This window comes from Phyllostomus discolor, chromosome X (assembly GCF_004126475.2).
Source record: "Phyllostomus discolor isolate MPI-MPIP mPhyDis1 chromosome X, mPhyDis1.pri.v3, whole genome shotgun sequence".
NCBI lineage: Eukaryota > Metazoa > Chordata > Mammalia > Chiroptera > Phyllostomidae > Phyllostomus > Phyllostomus discolor.
The window spans coordinates 60,183,290-60,203,867 of record NC_050198.1 but is presented as its reverse complement, the minus strand read 5'-3'; the positions used below and the strand labels follow the sequence as shown (position 1 = coordinate 60,203,867).

Genomic DNA, 20,578 nt, shown 5'->3' with positions numbered 1-20,578 from the left:
AATTAATTAGGCAGTTTCTGATTCTTCTCTATGCCCCTGGAGTTTAGCACAGACCTAGCATGTAGTAAGCATTCAATAATTGTCCTTTGGAAAAGCCATTAGAATAATATTTCAAAACCAAAAATATGATCATGCCGCTTACCTTTTTTAATTGAGGTAAAATTGCCACAGAACATTATATGAGTTTCAGGTATGCAACATTATGATTCAACATCTGTATACACTACAAAATGATCACCACTAAAAGCCTGTTTTCCTTAAAAAAAAAAAAAAAAAAAAAAAAAAAAGACTTCCAGACTTCCAGTCAAGATGGAGGTGTAGGTAAACATGGATCACCTCCTTGCAAAGCCACATCAAAATTACAATGAAACTACAGAACAACCATCTTCAGAACCATCAGAAATTGAGTTGAATAGAAGTCCAAAAACTATGGAACTAAAGAAACCACATCAATCCAAACTGGTAGGGGACATGGAATGGGATGGTCGCACACCCATATATGCTGGATAAAAATTCAGGAGGACTATCTTGGGAGCAAGGGTACCCAGCCCCATAATAGGTCCCCCAGCCCAGAGTTCCAGTGCCAGGTAGATAAGACCTCATAACTCCTGGCTGTAAAAACCAGCAGGAATTGAGTCACTGAAAGGAACTATTGGAGTTCCAAGCAGTGCCTCTTAAAGAGTTTGCCACAGAGCGACTCAGACTCCCTTCCTCTGAGCTCCAGAACCAAGGTAGCAGCTTGAAAGGCACCAATGGCATTTGAGGAGGAACTGAAGTGTCTGGCATCAGGGCGAGAGCTAGGGAATAGCTTTTTCCCATACAGAAAGGTAGGCAGAGGCCATTGTTCCTTTTCTGAGCCCTCTCCCCATAGGGCTGCACACTGGCAGGTGGTAGCCATATCTAGGACTCTATCAACCTGGTTCACATGATTTGCTCTGCCCTGGAGAACCCCTGAGGCTCCACTTCACCTACCTTATGGCCCACCCAAGTTGTTAACAGTGGCTTTTCCGTATAAATGTCTTCACATCTTCCTAAATCCTCTCAAACAAACAACAACCAGCCTCAGTGAGCCCCCAGTCCCTGTACCTCTGACTAAGTGGCCCCAGGCCTGGCACTAAGCAGCAGCCAGCTTTGGATCACAGTTTGGCTTTGCCTGGGAATCTCCAAGCCCAGCACAAGTAGTGACCATTTCAGATTGCTTTATAGCTCATGCTGGGTGGTCCCGGGCAGAACACAGGGGCGGCTAACCCAGGCCTGTACCACCTGGGAAACCCCAGAGCCTGCGTACCCAGTCAACAGCTACACACCATGACAGAGCACCACCACCCTGCCCCTGCACAGCTGAACCTCCATGGAGGGCAGAAGTTGGTGGTCAGTAGTCACAGCCAATCCTTACAGCTGACTGAACTGGGTAAGTTCCTCCCTTTGACATGCCAATAGCAATCAAGTCTCAACTGCAACAGAAGTGTGTACATAGAAAACTGTACTTAAACAATATTTTTTTTAAAAAAAGGAGGAATATGTATTCAGCCCACATGGAGGGCACACCTCGAGTACCCAGCTTGGGTATCTGGGAGGCTATGCCACTGGACCCTACAGGACACCTACTACATTAGGGCATGCTACCAAGACAAAGAGTCAAAGCAGCTCTACCTAATACATAGAAACAAAGAAGCATGGCCCAAATGAAAGAGCAGATCAATGAAAAAGAACTGATCAAAATGGAGATGAGCAATTTATCAGATGCACAATTTAAAACATTGGTTATAAGGGTTCTCAAGGAACTTAGTGAATTCCCAAGGCACCCTTAAGGAACCATTTTGACTCAGGCAGAAATGAAGGATATACTAATGGAAATAAAGAGCAGCTTACAGTAGAATCAATAGTAGAATGGATGAAGCCAAGAATCAAAGGAATAATATGGAACACCAAGGAACAAACAAACAAAAAACAATCAGAACAACAAGAAAAAAAGAATTAAAAAAAAAAGCAAGGATAATGTAACAAGCCTCTGGGAAAACTTCAAGCATACCAACATTCTCATCATAGGGATACCAGAAGGACAAGAGGAAGAGTGAGAATTTGGAAATCTATTTGGAAAAATAATGAAAAATAATTTCCCTATTTTGGTGAAGGAAGTAGACATGCAGGAGGCACAGAATTTCCCAAACAAGATGGATGCAAACAGGCCCACAATAAGATATATCATAGTTAAAATGCCAAAGTTTAAAGATAAAAAGAGAATCTTAAAAGCAGCAAAAGAAAAGCAGTTAGTTACTCACAAGGGAGTTCCCATAAGACTCTGAGCTGATTTCTCAATAAAAACTTTTCAGGCCAGAAGGGATTGGCAAGAAATATTCAGTCATGAAAAGCAGGGACCTACAGACAAGATTGCTCTACCCAGCAAAGCTATCACTTAGAATCAAAGGGAAAATAAAGAGCTTCTCAGATAAGAAAAACTAAAGGAGTTCATCATCACCAACCAGAGTTATATGAAATGTTAAAGGGACTTATTTAAGAAAAAAGGTCAAAGCGATGAACAATAAAATGGCAGTAAGCACATAGTTATCAACAATTAAATCTAAAAAACAAACTAAACAAACAAGAAGAACAGAGACAGAATCATGGATATGGACATTGGCTTTTTTTGATGGTTGCCAGAAGGGAGGGGGTATTGGGGAATGGGTGAAGAGGTGAGGGGATTAAGAAGTACAAGTAGGTAGTTACAGAACAGCCATGTGGATGTAAAGTACAGTATAGGAAATAGAGTAGCCAAAGAACTTATATGCATGTCCCACAGGCATGAACAACAGTGTGGCCTGAGGGAGTAGGTATTGCTGGGTGGTGGGGGCAAAGGGGAAAATTGGTACAACTGTAATAGCATAATCAATAAAATGTAATTTAAAAGGAAAAATCTTAAATCATCCTCAGCATGATATTCTAGCCCCTCCTTGTGTCTTCCATAGCTTTGTCTTCCCATCTTTTCCCATTTCTCACCTGTTACCTATCTTAACATAGCCATACTTCACTAGTACTTGCACTCCTTTAGAAAGCCATATTCTCCAACCATTGGGCTGTTGCACATACTGTCTCTCTACCTGAAACGTCCTACCTACCCTTGTCCACCTAGCAAAGTCCTGCTCAGTGATACCAGAGTAGGTCACAAACATCCTCTTAGAAGTTACCAGGGTGGAGCCATAGTCAAAGCTTGTGGCCCAACTGCTTTGATCTTTCTTTGCCCTCCTCAGAAAAATAGTTGCAAATAGACTATGAGCTTTCCCTTGTTTGTCCAGATGTCCCCTGCATGAAAATGAATCTTCCTCAGGTTTAAAGGTCAGAATGGTCTTTTCTATCCAGTCATGATGGTGAGAAAAGAAGTTACCTCTCCTGAAATACAACTAGAGACTCCACTTATCCCAACATCCTCCAGGAAATAAAAACCAAAAAACCCTCCACCAGATACTCCAGAAGACCAGCAACAGTACAAATACACCTTCAATGGCCTATGAGGCGGCACATGCTGAAAAGCCACAGGAGTTAAGCAGGAAGTATAAATGAGTGCAGAAATACAGCAGAATGTGTGGAGACCCTAGCAAACTGGAGAGTTCCACCTCATCTCAAGGTCATTTGTCTTTTCATACTCCCTTAATAGCCTTAATCAAATTTTTTTGTGGAGTGTGCTCACCTGGGACTCCTCAGAGAGAGAAGTCTGACCTCTAAAGGCAAGGGAGACATTCTGAGTAGAGGAAATAACCTGACAAAAGGCACAAAGGATAGAAAAACTATCTGGGGAATTCTTCTGCCCTAGTCACATTTGTCTTAATCACCCACCCAGGCCTAATATCTGATCAGGCCAATACTAGATGAATTTAGAATAGCACAGTGGTTAATCATGTAGACATTGCCCAGAGAGATCTAGGGTAAATCTTGGCTCCATAATACATTAGCTGTGTGACCTTGGGCAAGTCATTTAACCTCACTGTGTTACAGTGCTTCATCTGTGAAATGGGGATAATAATAGAAGTGATTTGAATTTTCTGTGAGAGCTTAATGTGCTAATAATGTGTGCAAAGCACTTTAAACAGTGTCTAGCCTGTAGTAAAGCCTCAATAATGTTAGGCATTATTATTGTTATTAATATAGTATAATAATTAAATCTTAGGTGCTGCTAGCTGATGATGGATTAATGTTTTTTGTCTCATAGGAAATATTCTCATTTTCATAGGAGCCCTTAGTGCCTTAAGCAAAGTAACAAGGAAGGAAGTCTTTTCCATAATAATGTGGTCAGTAGGAGAGATTTTGGGAAACCTTTCATTATACCCCTCAAAATGAACTCAGTGAGTTTATTTGCATGGGGGCTGATAATGTAATTTTGTGTTTACAATCTGAATGCTTTCTCTAGAGTTAGAGAAAAGTAAAGAGTTATTCCAAGTGCTACTTATGATCTGGGCAAGTCCAGTTGCAATCAAAGTGGAGAGCAAGTACCCCACCCAGATTATTCTTCTTCCTTCTTCTAGACCTAGACTCTGGTGTTGTTCTACGTGGTGAGCTGGTACCAGGGGTGAGCAATGAGTCATGTTCCCATGTGTTTTGTGTGGGTCTGTTGCAGTCATTCTGTGTCTGCCCAAACTGTGGCAGCCCAAACAATTTCTCAGAGTGTTCCCTCTAGTCTTTCTTCTAGCCAAGCCCCTGCTCCAAGTCATTCTAAGTCAGTTGTAAAGGGCTCCTGGGGCTCTGGGTGTGAATAGTGTTGAGAAACCCTGAAAGTTGCCAGGGTTAAGATGGGGGCAGATACTCAGGGCCAAGCCTGAGTGAGGCTGGGTAGCTAAGAAATGCTCTTTGGAGGTTGTGAAGATTGAGAAGCCATATGTGCTTCCAAAAGCCCCTTCAGAAGTCAAAGACCCTTTTTGCTCCTGCATGGGAGCCTGGCTGCTGCCAATTTGGCCAGGCAAGAGGAGCCACTCTTGCATCTCTGAAAGCTAAGCGTGGGGGAAGGGGCAGTTGGTTTCCATTTTGTTTGTTTTGAAGAGGAGATCAGGCCCTATCACTAACTTTTTACTGAAACCTGCAGCTTAAGTTTTAAAAATTTCCTCTCAAAGGAAACACACACTCACACATACACACTAGTTATTTCATGGCTGAGGGTTTTCAATAATAATAATAATAGTAATAAGAATAAGAATGCCTAGTCCCTGCAGACACTTTGTAAACACTAATCTCAGGTCTTTGGGGCTGGGAAGTATTTTCTGTTTTAAATCCCAGTGCCATCAGAGCTTATAGAGTTTTTAGAGGCAAATCAATAGAGTTAAGCAACCCACTCCCAAAGCAATCTGTTTTTCTCTCTCATATATGTGTGTATATATATATACATATATATATATATACACCCTGTTCTTGGAAAGAATGCTTCTCTTATCCTATGGCCTGGCCTGGAGCTTCTAGGGCTTTAAATATAAATGTGTTTGTATAGGAGGATTAAGATGGGAGCTTTCTGACTGCCAACCATCCATCCATCCAATTTACTCATCCCACCCATATTTATTAGGTAATCTACTATGTGCTGGGCACTCTATAAAGTGATGTAATCTTCTCTGTCTTTTTTGTGGCTTCTCCCAGGTCTCTCAAGGTGTTTTGGAGCTCCTACTCTCTCCTCTCTAACAGTGTAATAGTGAAAAGAGTAAGAGCTAGTGTAGACGTTGTTGAAGAGAGGGACCACATTTTCTGAAATTATTCAAAGTCTATTTTGTTTTTATCATTGTTTAGGCTTTTTCTACATGTAGCTGTAAGAGTGGGTGAGGATGAAATTTAGGGGTGATTGTCAGGCTGTCCTGGGTCCCAGACTGTATCTTGGGTACTGCCGACTCTAGGGCTGAATGTTTCAACCTCCAACACAAACTGAATCCTGGACTGGCTACCAAGAGAGCTTGCCAGCTGCTGCCTCTGAAGTAAGCTTTGGCTCTGGGTTGGATTTGTGGAAGCTGGAGCCCAGGCTTCTCACTGAGCAGCTTGTATTGATCTCCAGGCCTCTTTTGTTCCTCCTCCTCAGTGGAAGCCTCTCCCCCTCCCCCTGTCTGCCTTTCAGCCTCTTCCGCTTTCCTCCTCTGCTTCTAATGAATTGGAATTTCTGAGAGCTGCCAAGGCTCTGGGAGTTTGACAAAACTGTCCTTGCTCTTTCTGCATTTGCCCAGTCAAGGGTATCTCAGGCTGAGGTTGGAGTGATGCTGTTAGTCCGGGTGATATGATTGCATAGCAACACAGAGCTGCTCTGAGAGGGGAGGAGGAGGAGAAGGAGAAGGAGGGCAGGGAGGTGGGAGAGACAGAGGGAGAGTGTGCGTACAGCAGCTGTCAGCATTCCTGTCTCAGGGACTTCTTTGCTGACTCACAGAGGCAGTCCATCCCTGGCCTCCTAGTTCCCAGTTGCCGCCTGCTCCTCAGACCTGACGGACTCACAAGGTGGGCCACAGAGAAATGATTTCTAAGCCTTGCCCTTTTTCTGCTGGCTGAGGGGAAAAGACTGAGGGAGGGGAAGCTCCAGAGGTGATGTGTATGTGTGCATGTACATGTCTGCCTGCCTGCTGCCTGAATATGCCTTGGGGGGGGGGATTTACATTAAAATATACCCGTAATGAAATGGCTACCACTTGGATTCATAGAGGGGAAAATGCTTAGGAATAAAAGCTAAAGCTAATTTGAACAACTAATAAATCAGAAGAAGGTCCATAGTTTGCTTCTTTAACAAGAGAAGGGTATTATTTGCTTGCTTGTTTGTTCTCAATGACATGTTTTTTTGTCTATGGGTAGATTTCCTGGTGAGAGGGAATGGAAAGGGTGTGGAAAGCATTGGCTGAAAAAGGAGGAAAGAGGAAACGTGGAGCCTTGGTGCAGGTTTCCTGAACAAATGAATGTCTGGTTTGCAGACAGGACATATGAGTGCCTCTGTGGAGTAAACATGCCTCTGACCTAGGAACCTGGGGCAGAAGGCTGATCCTCATCTCTGCATTTACTTCCTGGCTCAATCTTTCTTCCCTGTTGCATTTTTCCTCCTGCTCTTTCCATCGTTTCCTTTCTATCCCCTATAATTATAAAGTGCCTCTCTACTCTTGAGAGCATAGCTTAGAGTGCTTTGAAATCAGGCTTACCTCTCCTGAAGTCAAGCACCCTGTTCCTTCTGCTCTCCTTAACTCTCCCCATCATCATGCCCAATGCCCCAGCCTGGTAAGTGGGCCTGAGACTCTGTGGGGAGTTAAGGCTTATTCTGCCTTTCATAGGCAGTTGAAGTCAGGCTACCTGTGTGTTGGGTCCAAGCAGGTTGCTGGGCTAGGACTGGGCTGGGGTGGAGTGAAGAGAGAAAGATAGATGGCAGCAGTGGCAGCTACCTGCTTCCACTGAGAGCATGGTGGATGCTATCTGAGAAAGAACATACTTTTCTCTTATGTTGTCTGTTTGTTCAAAAGAATGAATGCCTTTAAAAAGCTTTATATCTAGTTCACCTTAGCTCCTGACTTTTCCAAAGGAATCCTTGCCTGTAGATGAAAGATGCTTAGGTAAATCACCTTTTATATTTTTTTAATCTTCACTCCCGGAACAATTAATTGAATTGAGACAGAAGAAGCAGTGGGTCATGTGGGGGGGGGAGGGGAGACAGACAGAGAGAGAGAGAGAGAGAGAGAGAGAGAGAGAGAGAGAGGGAGAGAGAGACATTGATGCATGAGAGAGGGACATCAATCAGTTGCCTTCCATACATGCCTTGACTGAAGATCAAACCTACAACCTAGGTATGTGCCCTGACCATGAATTTAACCTGCAATCTTTTGGTGCATGTATCAATGCTCCAACAAACTGGGCCACCCAGCCAGGGCCCAACACTGTATTTTTAAATGTGAAAAAGATTGTAAGGTTAATCAAATTGTTCTTTTTCCCAAAGCTAATGAGTATCTGAATGAGTGGAATCCTTGTCTCCTGATACTCAGTCCACTGCCCAACTACTGCTTCTCTAGCTGGTTCCCTCCCATGAAACTAGTCCTAGGAAAATGAGGCAGGTTTAAGGAATAATCCTGTCATTTTGAGTATAGCATTTATATCTTACACATTTCTTTTAGTATTTTGTTATTTCTGAAAATTATGAATTTTCCTTACAGCATGGGATTTGTTGCACTCTTTTAAACAATGCATTACGGAAATTTTTATACATTCAAAGAGGTATAAAGAATAATATAATGAAAATCAGGTTACCAACCACCCAGCTTTAGAAAATACTTTACTAATAAAGTTGAAACCCCCTATGTCTATCCTGTGGATTAAATCTCTCTCCTTCTCTTCCTCTCTCCAAAGTAACCCGTCTCTTGGATTTGGTGTTCATTATTCTCATGCATTTATTTATAATTTTACTATAATATGACTATGTCTTTAAACAGCATACACCACTGCTTTGTATGTCTTAAAATTTAGATCAATGGTCTGAATTCTCCAATTTTTTTTCTATTTAGTGCTATATTTGTAAAATTCATCCATGTTGTGCCATGTGGCTGTAGTTCATTCATATTTTTACTATTGTATAACATTCCATTTAGTAAATATGCCATGATTTATTTATTTGTTCTGCTGCTTATGGGCAGTTAGGTCACTACCAATTTTTGGTTCACAGTTAGGGCTACTATGATCATTCTTCTGTAGTTATTCTTATGTGACTGTTGCTATCAGTTTGTATCTAGGAGGGAATTGTCCCATCAGAGGATCTGAGAATCTTCACTTTTGGGAGATATTGTCAAATTTCTCTCCCAAATGGTTTACTAACTTGCACTCCCACCAGCGGTGTATGAAGGTTTCAGATGTAGTGCATTAATTGGCTCTTAAAATAAACTTCTCCTCAAGAGATATGTCTCTGATTTTTGTTACTGGAAAATGAATTTTATTTCTCAAAAGTATTTGACAGCTAATAACTTCTCAGGACACATTTTATTGTTTCCATTTGTAAATGAGGGGGTTGGCCTAGATAATCTCTAAGATCCTTCCAGTTTGACAATCTGAGTTTCCATGATTTATTCATTAAGTGACATCATCTGAAGCAAGAACCATGTTTTTTTTACTACATTGCAGGAATTATTTTAGGAACACATAACAAGGTTTGGTGCCAATAAAATATGTGTCTCATCTGTCAGTGCCATGCTGTCAAGTAAAATGGCAGTGCTGTGAGAGAGAGGGCCATCACGAGTTTTACCTTGAATTGGAGAGCACATGGGAAGGGATGTATTCTTCCTATTGCCTTGTTCTTTCCTAATTTAGGATCTTCCCTATTTATTTTTCTCTTCAAAATAATAAGTGCTTGTTATAAATATATATATTCTCTGTACACACATGTGGGCATGTACACACACACAAAGTGTATAAAGTCAGCTCTCTAGAAGTAATGTCACTAAACACTTTTATGCGTCCTTGTAGGCTTTTTTTTCACTGCACACAATTTTTCAAAAGGTTTTTTTTTTTTACAAAATTAGAGTTCTATCAGACATATTATTCTGACACTTGTTTTGTTTTACCTAAAATACATATTTCTGACATGTGTTCAAAAGAATGCATAGAGATCTACCTCTTTTTAAAAAAAAAATTCTCATTCAAGGATATGTTCATTGTTCTTTAGAGAGAAGGAAAAGGGGGGAGAGAGAGTGAAACATTGATCAGTTGCCTCCTGTATGTGCTCTGACCAGGGTCCAAACCTGCAACCTAGGTATGTGCTCTGACTGGGAATTGAACTGGTGACCTGTCAGTGTATGGGAAAATGCTTCAACCAACTGAGCCTCACTGGCCAGGGAAAAATCTACTTCCTTTTAACAGCTGCATAATAGTCCATTGTGTGAGTGGCTACAATAATAAATAAGATTTGAATACTTACTACATGTCAAAAAACTATAAATTAGCTTCTTGTAACAAGGCTATGAGGTAGGTCTTTTTGTGATCCCTGTTTTACAGATGCAGGGACTGAAGAATAGTAAGGTTCAGGGAGTTTATACAAACCTGTGCTGATAAGTGGCAGAGCCAGGATGCAAACCTGAGTATCCTGGCTCAGAGCCTGCACCCTTAACTGTCATGTTGTACCATCTTTCTGACATAATCCACTTAACTTGTCTCCTGTGGGTAGACATTTGAGTTGATTGTAGAGTTTTGCTATTACAAACAATACTACAGTGTACATACTTGTTCGCTTCTGCAAGTATTTCTGTTGGATACATTCTTAGTATTTTTCAGTTTATAGGTGGAGAAATCTTATTCATTCATTAAAATATATATTTTTACTGAGCTCTAAGGCACTGGGGAAGCTCTGGAGTCAGACTAGTGGCATTGACTAGAATTTTACTTATTGGATATCCTGGGAAAGTCATATAAATGCTTGTTAGGGTTTACCAACTGAGTGATACCTCAGACTCCAGACTAACTTCAGCCTATCTGTTCTCAATTGTTTCTATCTTTGGGTAATAGCATAACTGAGTCAGCTCTTGAGATCCACTTGGTGGCCCATAGTCAAAAATCTTCTCTACTTGATAGGGGTCAGTGATTACAGTACCTCAAAGACTGAGTTATAGAATTTACAGAGGTGGAATAGTATAACAATGAAGAACATACTCTGGAACATATCTGCCTAGATATGAATCCCAGCTTCTCAGCTTATATGCACAATATAGCTTTATTTATTTTTAAAAGATTTTATTTATTTATTTTTAGACAGAGGGGAAGGAATGGAGAAAGAGAAAGAGAGAAACGTCAATGTGTGGTTGCCTCTCGCACACCCCTTACTGGGGACCTGGCCCACAACTCAGGCATGTGCCCATACTGAGTATAGAACCAGTGACCCTTTGGTTTCCAGGCTGGCACTCAATCCACTGAGCCACACCAGCCAGGGTTACAATATCACTTTTAAAAGGTTACTTACTGCTTCTGTGCCTCTGTGTTCTTATCTGCACAATAAAGACAATAGTAACTGCTTCATAGGCTTAAATGACGTGATGTATGTAGAGCGCTTAGTTAATATATATAAAACATGGAATACAGTAAGTTTAACTGTTATAATTTATTTGCCTATAGAAAGGTCAATCTTTCCATAAAACAGTTGAAGATGTTCATGGCATTTTGGTGAGGAGTGGGAAGGGAGGCAGAAAGTATCTGTTAAATAGCTAATATATTTACATGGTTCAATACTCAAAATGTACAAAAGGATAGTCCATAAAAACTACTTATTCTATTGGTGAAACAGGGCTTTTGTGGGTGTGGATAGTTATTCTAATTCTCAATCCAGACAGTGATTATATGGGTTTTTGCTTTACACGTATGTTTTATGTACTTTTTGTAACTATGTTATATTTCTCAGTTTTAAAAAGAGGGAAAATAGGGAAAAATCCCAAAGGAATGGAAAGAATTCTCCTACCTCTTTCTGGTAGCCCCTCAGTTCCCTTCTCAAAAGACAATCAATATTAACAGGTTCTTTTGGAATAATTTTACAGATATTTTATTTTAGTTATAATTTCCTTTTTTATACAAATATAAACTAACTACCTTGTTTTTTCTTTGCTTTTTGCTTAAAAATATATATCTTCAGAGATCATTTCATATTGGCACATAGTGTTCTTAGTTCTGTTTCTATTAGATGTATGGAATTCCATTGCATAGATACACATTTATTTAACTAGTCCTCTAGTAGTGGACATTTACATTTTTTGCAGGGGGGATTTTTTATGCCATTTCAAGCCTTGCTTCAAATACTAACATTCTACATATATCATTTCATAGAAATGCAAAGAAATGTATATCTAGAACACTTCTCTTCATGACTCCTAGTATTTGTATCTACAAACTTGAAGTCCTATACACTTACCTAACTGAAATTTAATTCAGTAAATCAACTCAGGAAACATTCTTTGAGTGCCTGTTCTGTGCCTGGCACTGTGCTAAAAATATGTGGGGTTGAAATAAATATCAGACTTGGACCTTGTCCTCCATAAGCCAACAATCTTGCTGTCATGCTGAAATCTTGGTCTTTCTGACATGTTTTTAAAAAATTTTTGCTGTTGTTTAATTACAGTTGCTCCCATTTTCCCCCCATTATTCTCTCCTGCCCTACCAATGGGCAAACCCCACCTCCCCATTCAGTCCACCCCCCATTGTCTTTGTATATGGGTCCTTTAGATATATTTCTTGACTTGACCCTTCCCCTCCTTTCCCCTCTTATCCCCTCCTCCCCTCCCTTGGTCACTGTCAGTTTGTTCTTCATTTCCATGTCTCCGGTTCTATTTTGCTTGCTTGTTTGTTTCCACTTGTAGGTGAAATCACATGGTATTTGTCTTTCACCACCTGGCTTATTTCACTTAGCATAATACTCTCTAATTCTATCCATGCTGTCATGAAGGGTAGGAGCTCCTTCTTTCTTTCTGCTGCATAGTATTCCATTTTGTAAATGTGCCACAGTTGTTTTTTTTATTCACTCATTTACTGGTGGGTATTTAGGTTACTTCCAGCACTTGGCTATTGTAAATAATGCTGCTTTGAACATTGGGATGCCTAGGTTCTTTTGAACTGATGTTTCAGGATTCTTGGGTTAAAATCCCAGCAGTGGAATTGCTGGGTCAAAAGGCAGTTCCACTTTTAGTTTTCTGTGGAAATTCCATTCTGCTTTCCACAGTGGCTGCACCAGTCTGCATTCCTACCAACAGCACACTAGGGTTCCCTTTTCTCCACAGTCTCACATGTTTTTAAAGCTTTTACCTCTGCCCAAGAGAAACAATGTCTCTGTCCTCCCATAAGGGCCTACCGAGTATAACTTTGAGAACAAAGAAAAAAGTATGCTTAGTGGCAAAAGCCGCAGCTTGATATCCATTAATACCCCCAGAGAAGAGCACAGAAGAGTTAGTTTTACCCCAAAAGCATCCTCCTTACTACTCCATGATTTAATATATTCTTTTTCATCTTAGATCAAAGGCATATCTTCCATAAATACATCCTAAATACCTTCAACTTAAGGTGAACACTTCCTCCTCTGTGACCTCTCATTACATGATTTCTGTGTCCCACTTAAGGTGCAAATCATTTTCTCCCTTAAATTATAGTTGTTTGCTTATATGTCTTACTTCCTACACTTGACCAGTTAGGGACCAAATTGGATTCATTTCTGATTCCTCACAGCCTCTACAAATTGAAAGGAGAAATAGGAAGAGAATCAGTATGCACAGATGGTAATTTGGGACAGGATGGAGATAAATAGAAAGGCAGAAAGAAGGATCTTTGTGTAGAGCAAAGAGCACTGGCTGGGAGTCAGGAGGCCCAGGTTCACTTGTGTCTGAGCATCTTCATCTGTCAGATGTGATCATAATTCTGGTTGAGCCACCCTTAGTAGGGTGCACTGAAGATCAAGAAAGAGAGTACAGCAGGATACAAAAACATGCTATACAAATGCAATAAATGCTAAGGTTTTGATGTGTGGCATTCTTAAACATTAACATTTTATAGATTAGCAAACCAAGGTCTAGAGAGGTGAAATGACTTGAGGTCATAGTTACTGGCAAAGTCTGAAAATAGCTGAGGATAACCATGCTTGGATCAGAAGGAATGTATTTCACCTACACTGGGATTTGAAGATCTAAATTCTCTAACTCCTGGGTTTATTTTATCTTTGTTCATGAACAACCAACTTGACATCAAGTCATGAAGTTAATTTGTAGAGAGGTGAACCTCAAAAGAGAATAAGAGAGAATTCATGACAGAAGAAATACATCTGGCCACTAAAAATGTAGGGAAAAAGTTAAGCATCTCTAATAAATAAGTAAATATGAAGTAGTCCTCAAGATGCCATCTTCAATTATATATTTGGCAAAGATATTTTAAAAATAAGATTATTTCACTGTTGGCAAGTGTCCTGGGGAACTGGCACTCTTACACATTGCTGGTGGTAGTATAAAGTGATCTAACTTTTTTTCTAGAGCAATTTAAAAGTATGAATCACAGCCTGAAATTGGTTCATACCCTTCAATCCAGGAATTCTCCCTTCTAGGAAATTATATAAAGGAAAGAATTGCAAATGTGCACATGGCTGTTCATTGCAGTATGATTTATGTCTAATTGTTATGATATATTCATTCAATGGAATAGTATACAATAATGACCACAGCTAACATTTGTAGAGCAGTGTACTATTTCCAGACAGTATGCTAAGTTATTTTAATACATTACTAAATTTAATCATTAGAAAAATTCTATGAGAGAAGTATTTTTGTCATCCCCATTTTACAGATGAGGACATTGAAGTTCAGACAGGTTAAATTGTCCCAGGCCATACTGTTAATGGGTTGAGTACTATGAATTTGACTCTAGGTCTGTCTGATGCCAAAGCCCATGGCCTCAACCATAGCATTCTACCACCTTTGCTGCCATGAGAAAATCATGTTTTAGACTAATAGTTAGTGACATTCTAGAATGATCATGATATAAATGGCAAATGACTTTTGTGACAGCACAGATGGATCTGGAGAGCATTATGCTAAGTGAAATAAGCCAGGTGGTGAAAGACAAATAGCATATGATCTCACCTATAAGTGGAACCTAATCAACAAAACAGAGAAGCATGCAAAATATAACCAGAGACATTGAAATTAAGAACAAACCAACAGTAACCAGAGGGGAGGTGGGAGAGGATAATGGGGATGGGGGGAGGAAGGGTTTTCAGGAGCATGTATAAAGGACACATGGACAAAACTAAAGAGGGGAGGATCAAGAGTGGGAAGTGGAGATAGATAGGGTGGGGGGCAGAGGTAGGTGGAAAACTGAGATAACTATATTTAAACAACAATAAAAAATGTAAAAAATAAATGGCAAATGAGAAAAGCTTGATACAAAATTATACATATATATGAGTATATATCATGATGACAATTTTACTTTTAAAGTATGTACATATTTTTCATAGAAAAATACGTAAGACTTTATACCTTCTAGTAACAGTTATATCTCAGTAACAGTATTATAGGTTAGTTTCATTTGCATCCTTATGATTTTTTTGTGTTTTCCAATTTTTCTATAAAGAATATGTATTACTTATGTACCTGGCAAAAGTAAAAATGTTAATATAATAAGAGGTCTGAAAGTAAGGCTTTTGTAGTTTCATTCTTATAACACATTCATAGGGAGCCACATTTTCTTTTTTTGTAAAAGATTTTATTTATTTATTTTTAAAGAGAGGGGAAGGGAGCTCAAAGAGGGAGAAAAACCTCTGTGTGCAACATATATGTCTGTCGATCAGTTGCCTCTCACATGCCCCCAACTGGGGACCTGGCCCGAAACCTAGGCATTTGTCTTGGCCAGAATTGAACTGGCAAGCCTTCAGTTTATAGGAAAATGCCCTACCTTCTGAACCACACCAGTCAGAGTGGGAGCCATCTTTTCTGCCACTCTTTAGGAAATCTCTTTGGGGATGAGGAACTGTGTAGCTGTGTAATCTCCAAGGAATTTGACTCTTAGAAATTGCCCATAAATTTTTGCACCTTCATGATCTGTGATAATTTCCAATGTTTGGACCATGGGCCCCTGAGGTGGAGGGATAGGTACTTCATTGAAGGAGTCTACAGATTTTTAAATGGGTGTTTTTCTCATTCTTTATGTACTGAAAATATAGCTACCATTGTAGGTATAAGTGGGTGAAGTGAGGCGCATATATATATATATATATATATATATATATATATATATATATATGTTTTATCTCAAGAAGGCATCCTTCTGCCCTGGCTGGTGTGACTCAGAGGATTTAGTGCTGGTCTGCAAGCTAAAAGGTTGCCAGTTCAATTCCCAGTCAGAGCACATGCCTAGGTTGTGGGCCAGGTCCCCAGTTGTGAATGTGTGAGAGGCAACTGATGTATCTCTTGCACAATGATATTTCTCTCCCTCTCTTTCTCCCTCCATTCCCCTCTCTCTAAAAATAAATAAAATCTTTAAAAAAGGGGTCCTTCCTTATATCTAAAGAGTTGGATACTGCTGAAATAGAGTCTAAAAATGGTGTTTATTTAATTATCAGCATTAGGAATTAAAGATGCTCACTTCCTGCCTTTTGGATTAGGGTTTGCATGTCTTCGCCTAGCACTAAAAGATGTCATTTTTTATCATTTGCAAGCACTGTCTTTGCTACCCATTCCCATCACATTGGTGTATATTTACTAACCTGTCAATTGGTTTAAACATCTAACTTCTTCATTCATATCTTTCTTTTCTAAGCTTAGCTTCTAACATCTAAAACCGACAATGTCTCAAGCATAGCTTGTTATGGAGCACTGCCCTCGCCCCCTACCACACCAGATTTGTTCCTTCTCCTTCCTTCTCTCCCTTACTATTGGTGATATTATCCTCCCAGCTTCCAAATTAGAAACTTTTGACTCCTTCACTTCCTCACTCTTCAATTTACATCTAGTTGATCACGTAGCCCAATATATTTTACCTCTTCAGTGTATCTATTTTTTTAATATATTTTATTGATTATGCTATTACAGTTGTCCCATTTCCCCCTTCTCTCCCCTCCACCCTGTACCCTCTCTCCCACCCACGTTCCCCCCCTTTAGTTCATGTCCATGTGTCATACTTATGAGTTCTTTAGCTTCTACATTTCCCGTACTATTCTTGCTCTCCCCCTATCTACTTTCAACCTACATTATATGCTACTTATTCTCTATACCTTTTCCCCCTCTCTCCTCCTCCCACCCCCCTGCTGCTAGCCCTCCATGTACCCTCCATTTCTGTGGTTCTCTTCCTGTTCTAGTTGTTTACTTAGTTTCTTTTGGTTTTGCTTTAGGTGTGGTTGTTAATAATTGTGAGTTTGCTGTCCTTTTATTATACATGTCTTTTCTTTATCTTCTTTTCTTAGATAAGTCCCTTTAGCATTTCATAAAATAAGGGTTTGGTGATGATGAACTCCTTTAATTTGACCTTATCTGAAAAGCACTTTATCTTCCCTTCCATTCTAAATGAGAGCTTTGCTGGATAGAGCAATCTGGGATGTAGGTCCTTGTCTTTCATGACTTGGAATATTTCTTTCCAGCCCCTTCTTGCCTATAAGGTCTCTTTGGAGAAATCAGCTGACAGTCTGATGGGAACTCCTTTGTAGGTGACTGTCCCCTTATCTCTTGCTGCTTCTAGGATTCTCTCCTTCGTTTTTACCTTGGCTAATGTAATTATGATGTGCCTTGGTGTGTTTCTTCTTGGGTCCAACTTCTTTGGGGCTCTCTGAGCTTCTTGGATTTCTTGGAAGACTGTTCCCTTTGCCAGATTGGGGAAGTTCTCCTTTATTATTTGTTCACATAACTTTTCCACTTGTTGCTCCTCCCCTTCTGGTACCCCTATAATTCTGATGTTGGAATGTTTAAAGGTGTCCTGGATGCTCTTAAGCTTTTCCTCGATTTTTTGAATTCTTATTTCATCATGCTTTCCTGCTTGGTTGATTCTATCTTCCTTCTGGTCCACTGTATTGTTTTGAGACTCAGATTCCTTCCTTTCACCATTGGCTCTCCTCTGCGTATCTTCCTGCATCTCTTTTATAGTAACCTGCATCCTTTCATCTAAATTGCGCCCAAAGTCAATCAATTCCGTGAGCTTTCTGATCACCAGTGTTTTGAACTGTGCATCTGATAGATTGGCTATTTCTTGGTTGCTCAAAAGGATGAGTCCTGGGGGACTGATCTGTTCTGTTGGAAACATATGTTATGTCTTTCCCCGTCTCTCCTTTCCCCCTCCCCCCGGTCTGGTCACTCTTGTTACAGTGTGGGGCGGAGCCTTAGGTGTTCACCGGGGCTGGGCACCCCAGTTGCTAGATTGTGACGTTATATGTGGGGGCAGGGGCGGGAGCGGGGATGGGAGGGAACAATGGTGGTAGTTCCATTCTCCTGGGCTCAGACCCTTCTCTGGCATCCTGGGCTGTGAGCTCTGCCCTGGTCCACAATTGCTGCCTCACTGGGTCCCCTAGCCGCAGCTTGCGTACTCAGGGATCACCGCTGCGTTCTTGCACCCCTGATGGCTGTCGCGCTGATTTCGCACCAAATTTTCCCCCACCTCTGCGCACCGCCGACCCATGCCAGCCCCGTGCCTGCCCGGCTCGTCGTCTCCTACCAGCCTGGATGTACGGGTCTACTTCAACTTCTTGGCTGTCCAACTTCCATTCAGATAAATCCTCTGTCAGTTCTGAGTGTTATTCTGTCTGTAAATTATTGTTGTTCTAATCTTGGTTGTGTGAGTAGGTACGGTGCGTCCACCTATTCCTCCATCTTGCTGGAAGTCTCCCTCTTCAGTGTATCTCAAAGTCATGCTATCTGCTCCATCCTTACCAAAACTGCCTGCCTATTATAAGGTCTCAATGGATTCTTTCCCTGGGAGAATCACTTCACAAGGCAGGAAGAGGGCTCTTTCTAAAATGCAAATCTGGTCATGTTATTACCTGGCTTAAAGTCTTCACTGCCTCCCTGTTATTTACAAGAGAAAACCTAGAATCCTCTGATTGTCACTCAAGGCATGACCCAATCTGGCCACAACCTCATTTTCCAACCTCATCTGCTACTTCCCACAGGGTACCTACCTTATACTCTGGTCACATCATGCAATTTATTTTTAAGCTGTTTGGAGTATTCTTTTTAATTTTGTCTTCTATAATGAAAAACTACTTTCTATTTCATGACTCACCTCAAGTATATTTCTTCTAGAGATACTGTTCCTGACTTGAACAAGTGGAACTCACCTTATCTATCCCTTCACTCCATCCCATCAATACTTCTATTATTAATGTAGATAACATTTTATGGCCTGATTTTATCCATGTCTTTTCTCTCTGCATGTGAACTCCTTAGGGGCAGGCACCATTGTCTTTTTCATTTTTGTGCCTTCTAAATTCTAGCCATACTGAACCTATTGTTCTCTGAACATGCTAAGATTTTTTGTGAAATCCACCTTTGCACAGGTGGATCCCTCTGCTGGGAATGCTGTTATCCCTTTCTGTGCAAGAAGGCAAACATCTACTTGTCCTTCAAGACTCACCTCATGGATAGACCTAGAGCGTATTATGTTAAGTGAAATAAGCCAGTCAGAGAAAGACAAATATTACCTGATTTCACTCATATGTGGAAACTAATGAACAGAATAAAGTAACAAACAAAATAGAAACAAATTCATAGATATAGAAATCAGACTGACAACTGTCAGAGGTAAGAGGGGTTGGGAGGCTGGGTGAAAAAGGTGAAGGGACAAAGGGAAAAAACTCATAGATACAGACAACAGTATGATGATTACCAGAGGTAAAGGGAGGTGAGGGAGGTAGAAGAGGGTAAATCAGGAATAAATAGTGATGGAAGGAGACTTGACTTTGGGTGGTGAACACACAATACAATATACAGGTGATGTATTATAGAACTGTACACTTGACACATATATAATTTTATTAACCAATATCACCCTAATAAATTCCATAAAAATATATTTAAAAAATAAGGCTCACCTCATCGCTTCTTGGTCTTTTGGCTAAGATCAAGTGTAGTATCTGTTCATATCAGTTTAATATCTGATACATCCTCTATCTGAAGACATTATATCAAATGGATTTTTGGAGCTAGGAGATGGAATAGGGGCTTGCTCCATCCACTCCATGCATTGACCTGGTATTACAGTACTTCTGGGAATGGTGCACAAAAAACAAAAACAAAAACAAAACATAAGACTCACCTCAAATGCAGTCTCTCTGAAATCTTTGCACATTCTTTGGTAGAGTTCGTTGTTCTCCACTCTGTGCTTCCTTAGCCTTGTGGTAAAACTTTAATTATAGCATTTGCCACATAGTAAGTTTATAATAATTATCAGCTTATTTGACTGGACTGTTCCCCACCCTCATCCCTAGACTGTGAGATCTCAGACTGCAAATCATATTTATGTTTCTAGCACAAAGCATAATAGATAAACAATAAATACTTCCTTGATTAATAATGAAATAGCATTTTATGGCATATGTTTACATGGGAAAAACTATTGGGTAGGTCAGTAAGGTTTGAATATTTATTTACTAATTGATATAGGCACCTCTTGGTAAGTGCTGGGTTCATAGACCTTTTCTATGTCTTGACTCTAAATCTTCTCTTGATACCCTTCCAGGTGCTTATGCTCAATGGATGGTGCACTTCCCATCCTCATCCCTCATGAGACTTAGTTCTGATGCAACCTATGGTCATGCAGGGATGCCCTTATACCTTTCCACGATGTCATGAGTGGGGGGAAGCTGATCAGTTCCATCACAGCAGCAGCCTCCGAAGCACCTGCCCCCAGCTTCAGGTAAGAGGCTAATAGCAAAAGGAAGACCTGTGGAGAAAATGTGAAGACAAGCTCTATGTGTGTTTTTGTGGGTATCCATGCTTCCTAAGGCTCAGGGGCATTCTCCATATAAATTAAACCCCTTGGATAGCACAGAGCTTCCTTCTGGCCCATCCCTTGTCACTCGTGAGGCCCTTTATGGGAATCATGGGGCAAGGAAGTGTATTAAACTGGGCAAGCCAAAGGGCACACTATGGTTGAAGGGGCAGGTTCC

At 40.4% G+C, this 20,578-nt stretch overlaps 1 protein-coding gene and 1 non-coding gene across 3 annotated transcripts in view; both read left to right on the top strand.

The window, feature by feature from the left end:
• Positions 1-6,005: 6,005 nt before the first annotated feature.
• DRP2 (dystrophin related protein 2) overlaps positions 6,006-20,578 on the top strand; it is a 50,838-nt gene continuing 36,265 nt past the window's right edge. For both annotated transcript variants that reach the window (XM_036016330.1, XM_028523262.2), the window contains exons 1-2: positions 6,006-6,453; positions 20,149-20,325. In XM_036016330.1, the coding sequence (XP_035872223.1) occupies positions 20,209-20,325 (117 nt within the window). In that variant the 5' untranslated portion in view covers positions 6,006-6,453; positions 20,149-20,208. The remainder of the gene's footprint in view (positions 6,454-20,148; positions 20,326-20,578) is intronic.
• LOC114505912 lies at positions 19,505-19,695 on the top strand. The gene has a single exon (XR_003685361.1). It is a non-coding gene; the product is annotated as a U2 spliceosomal RNA (small nuclear RNA).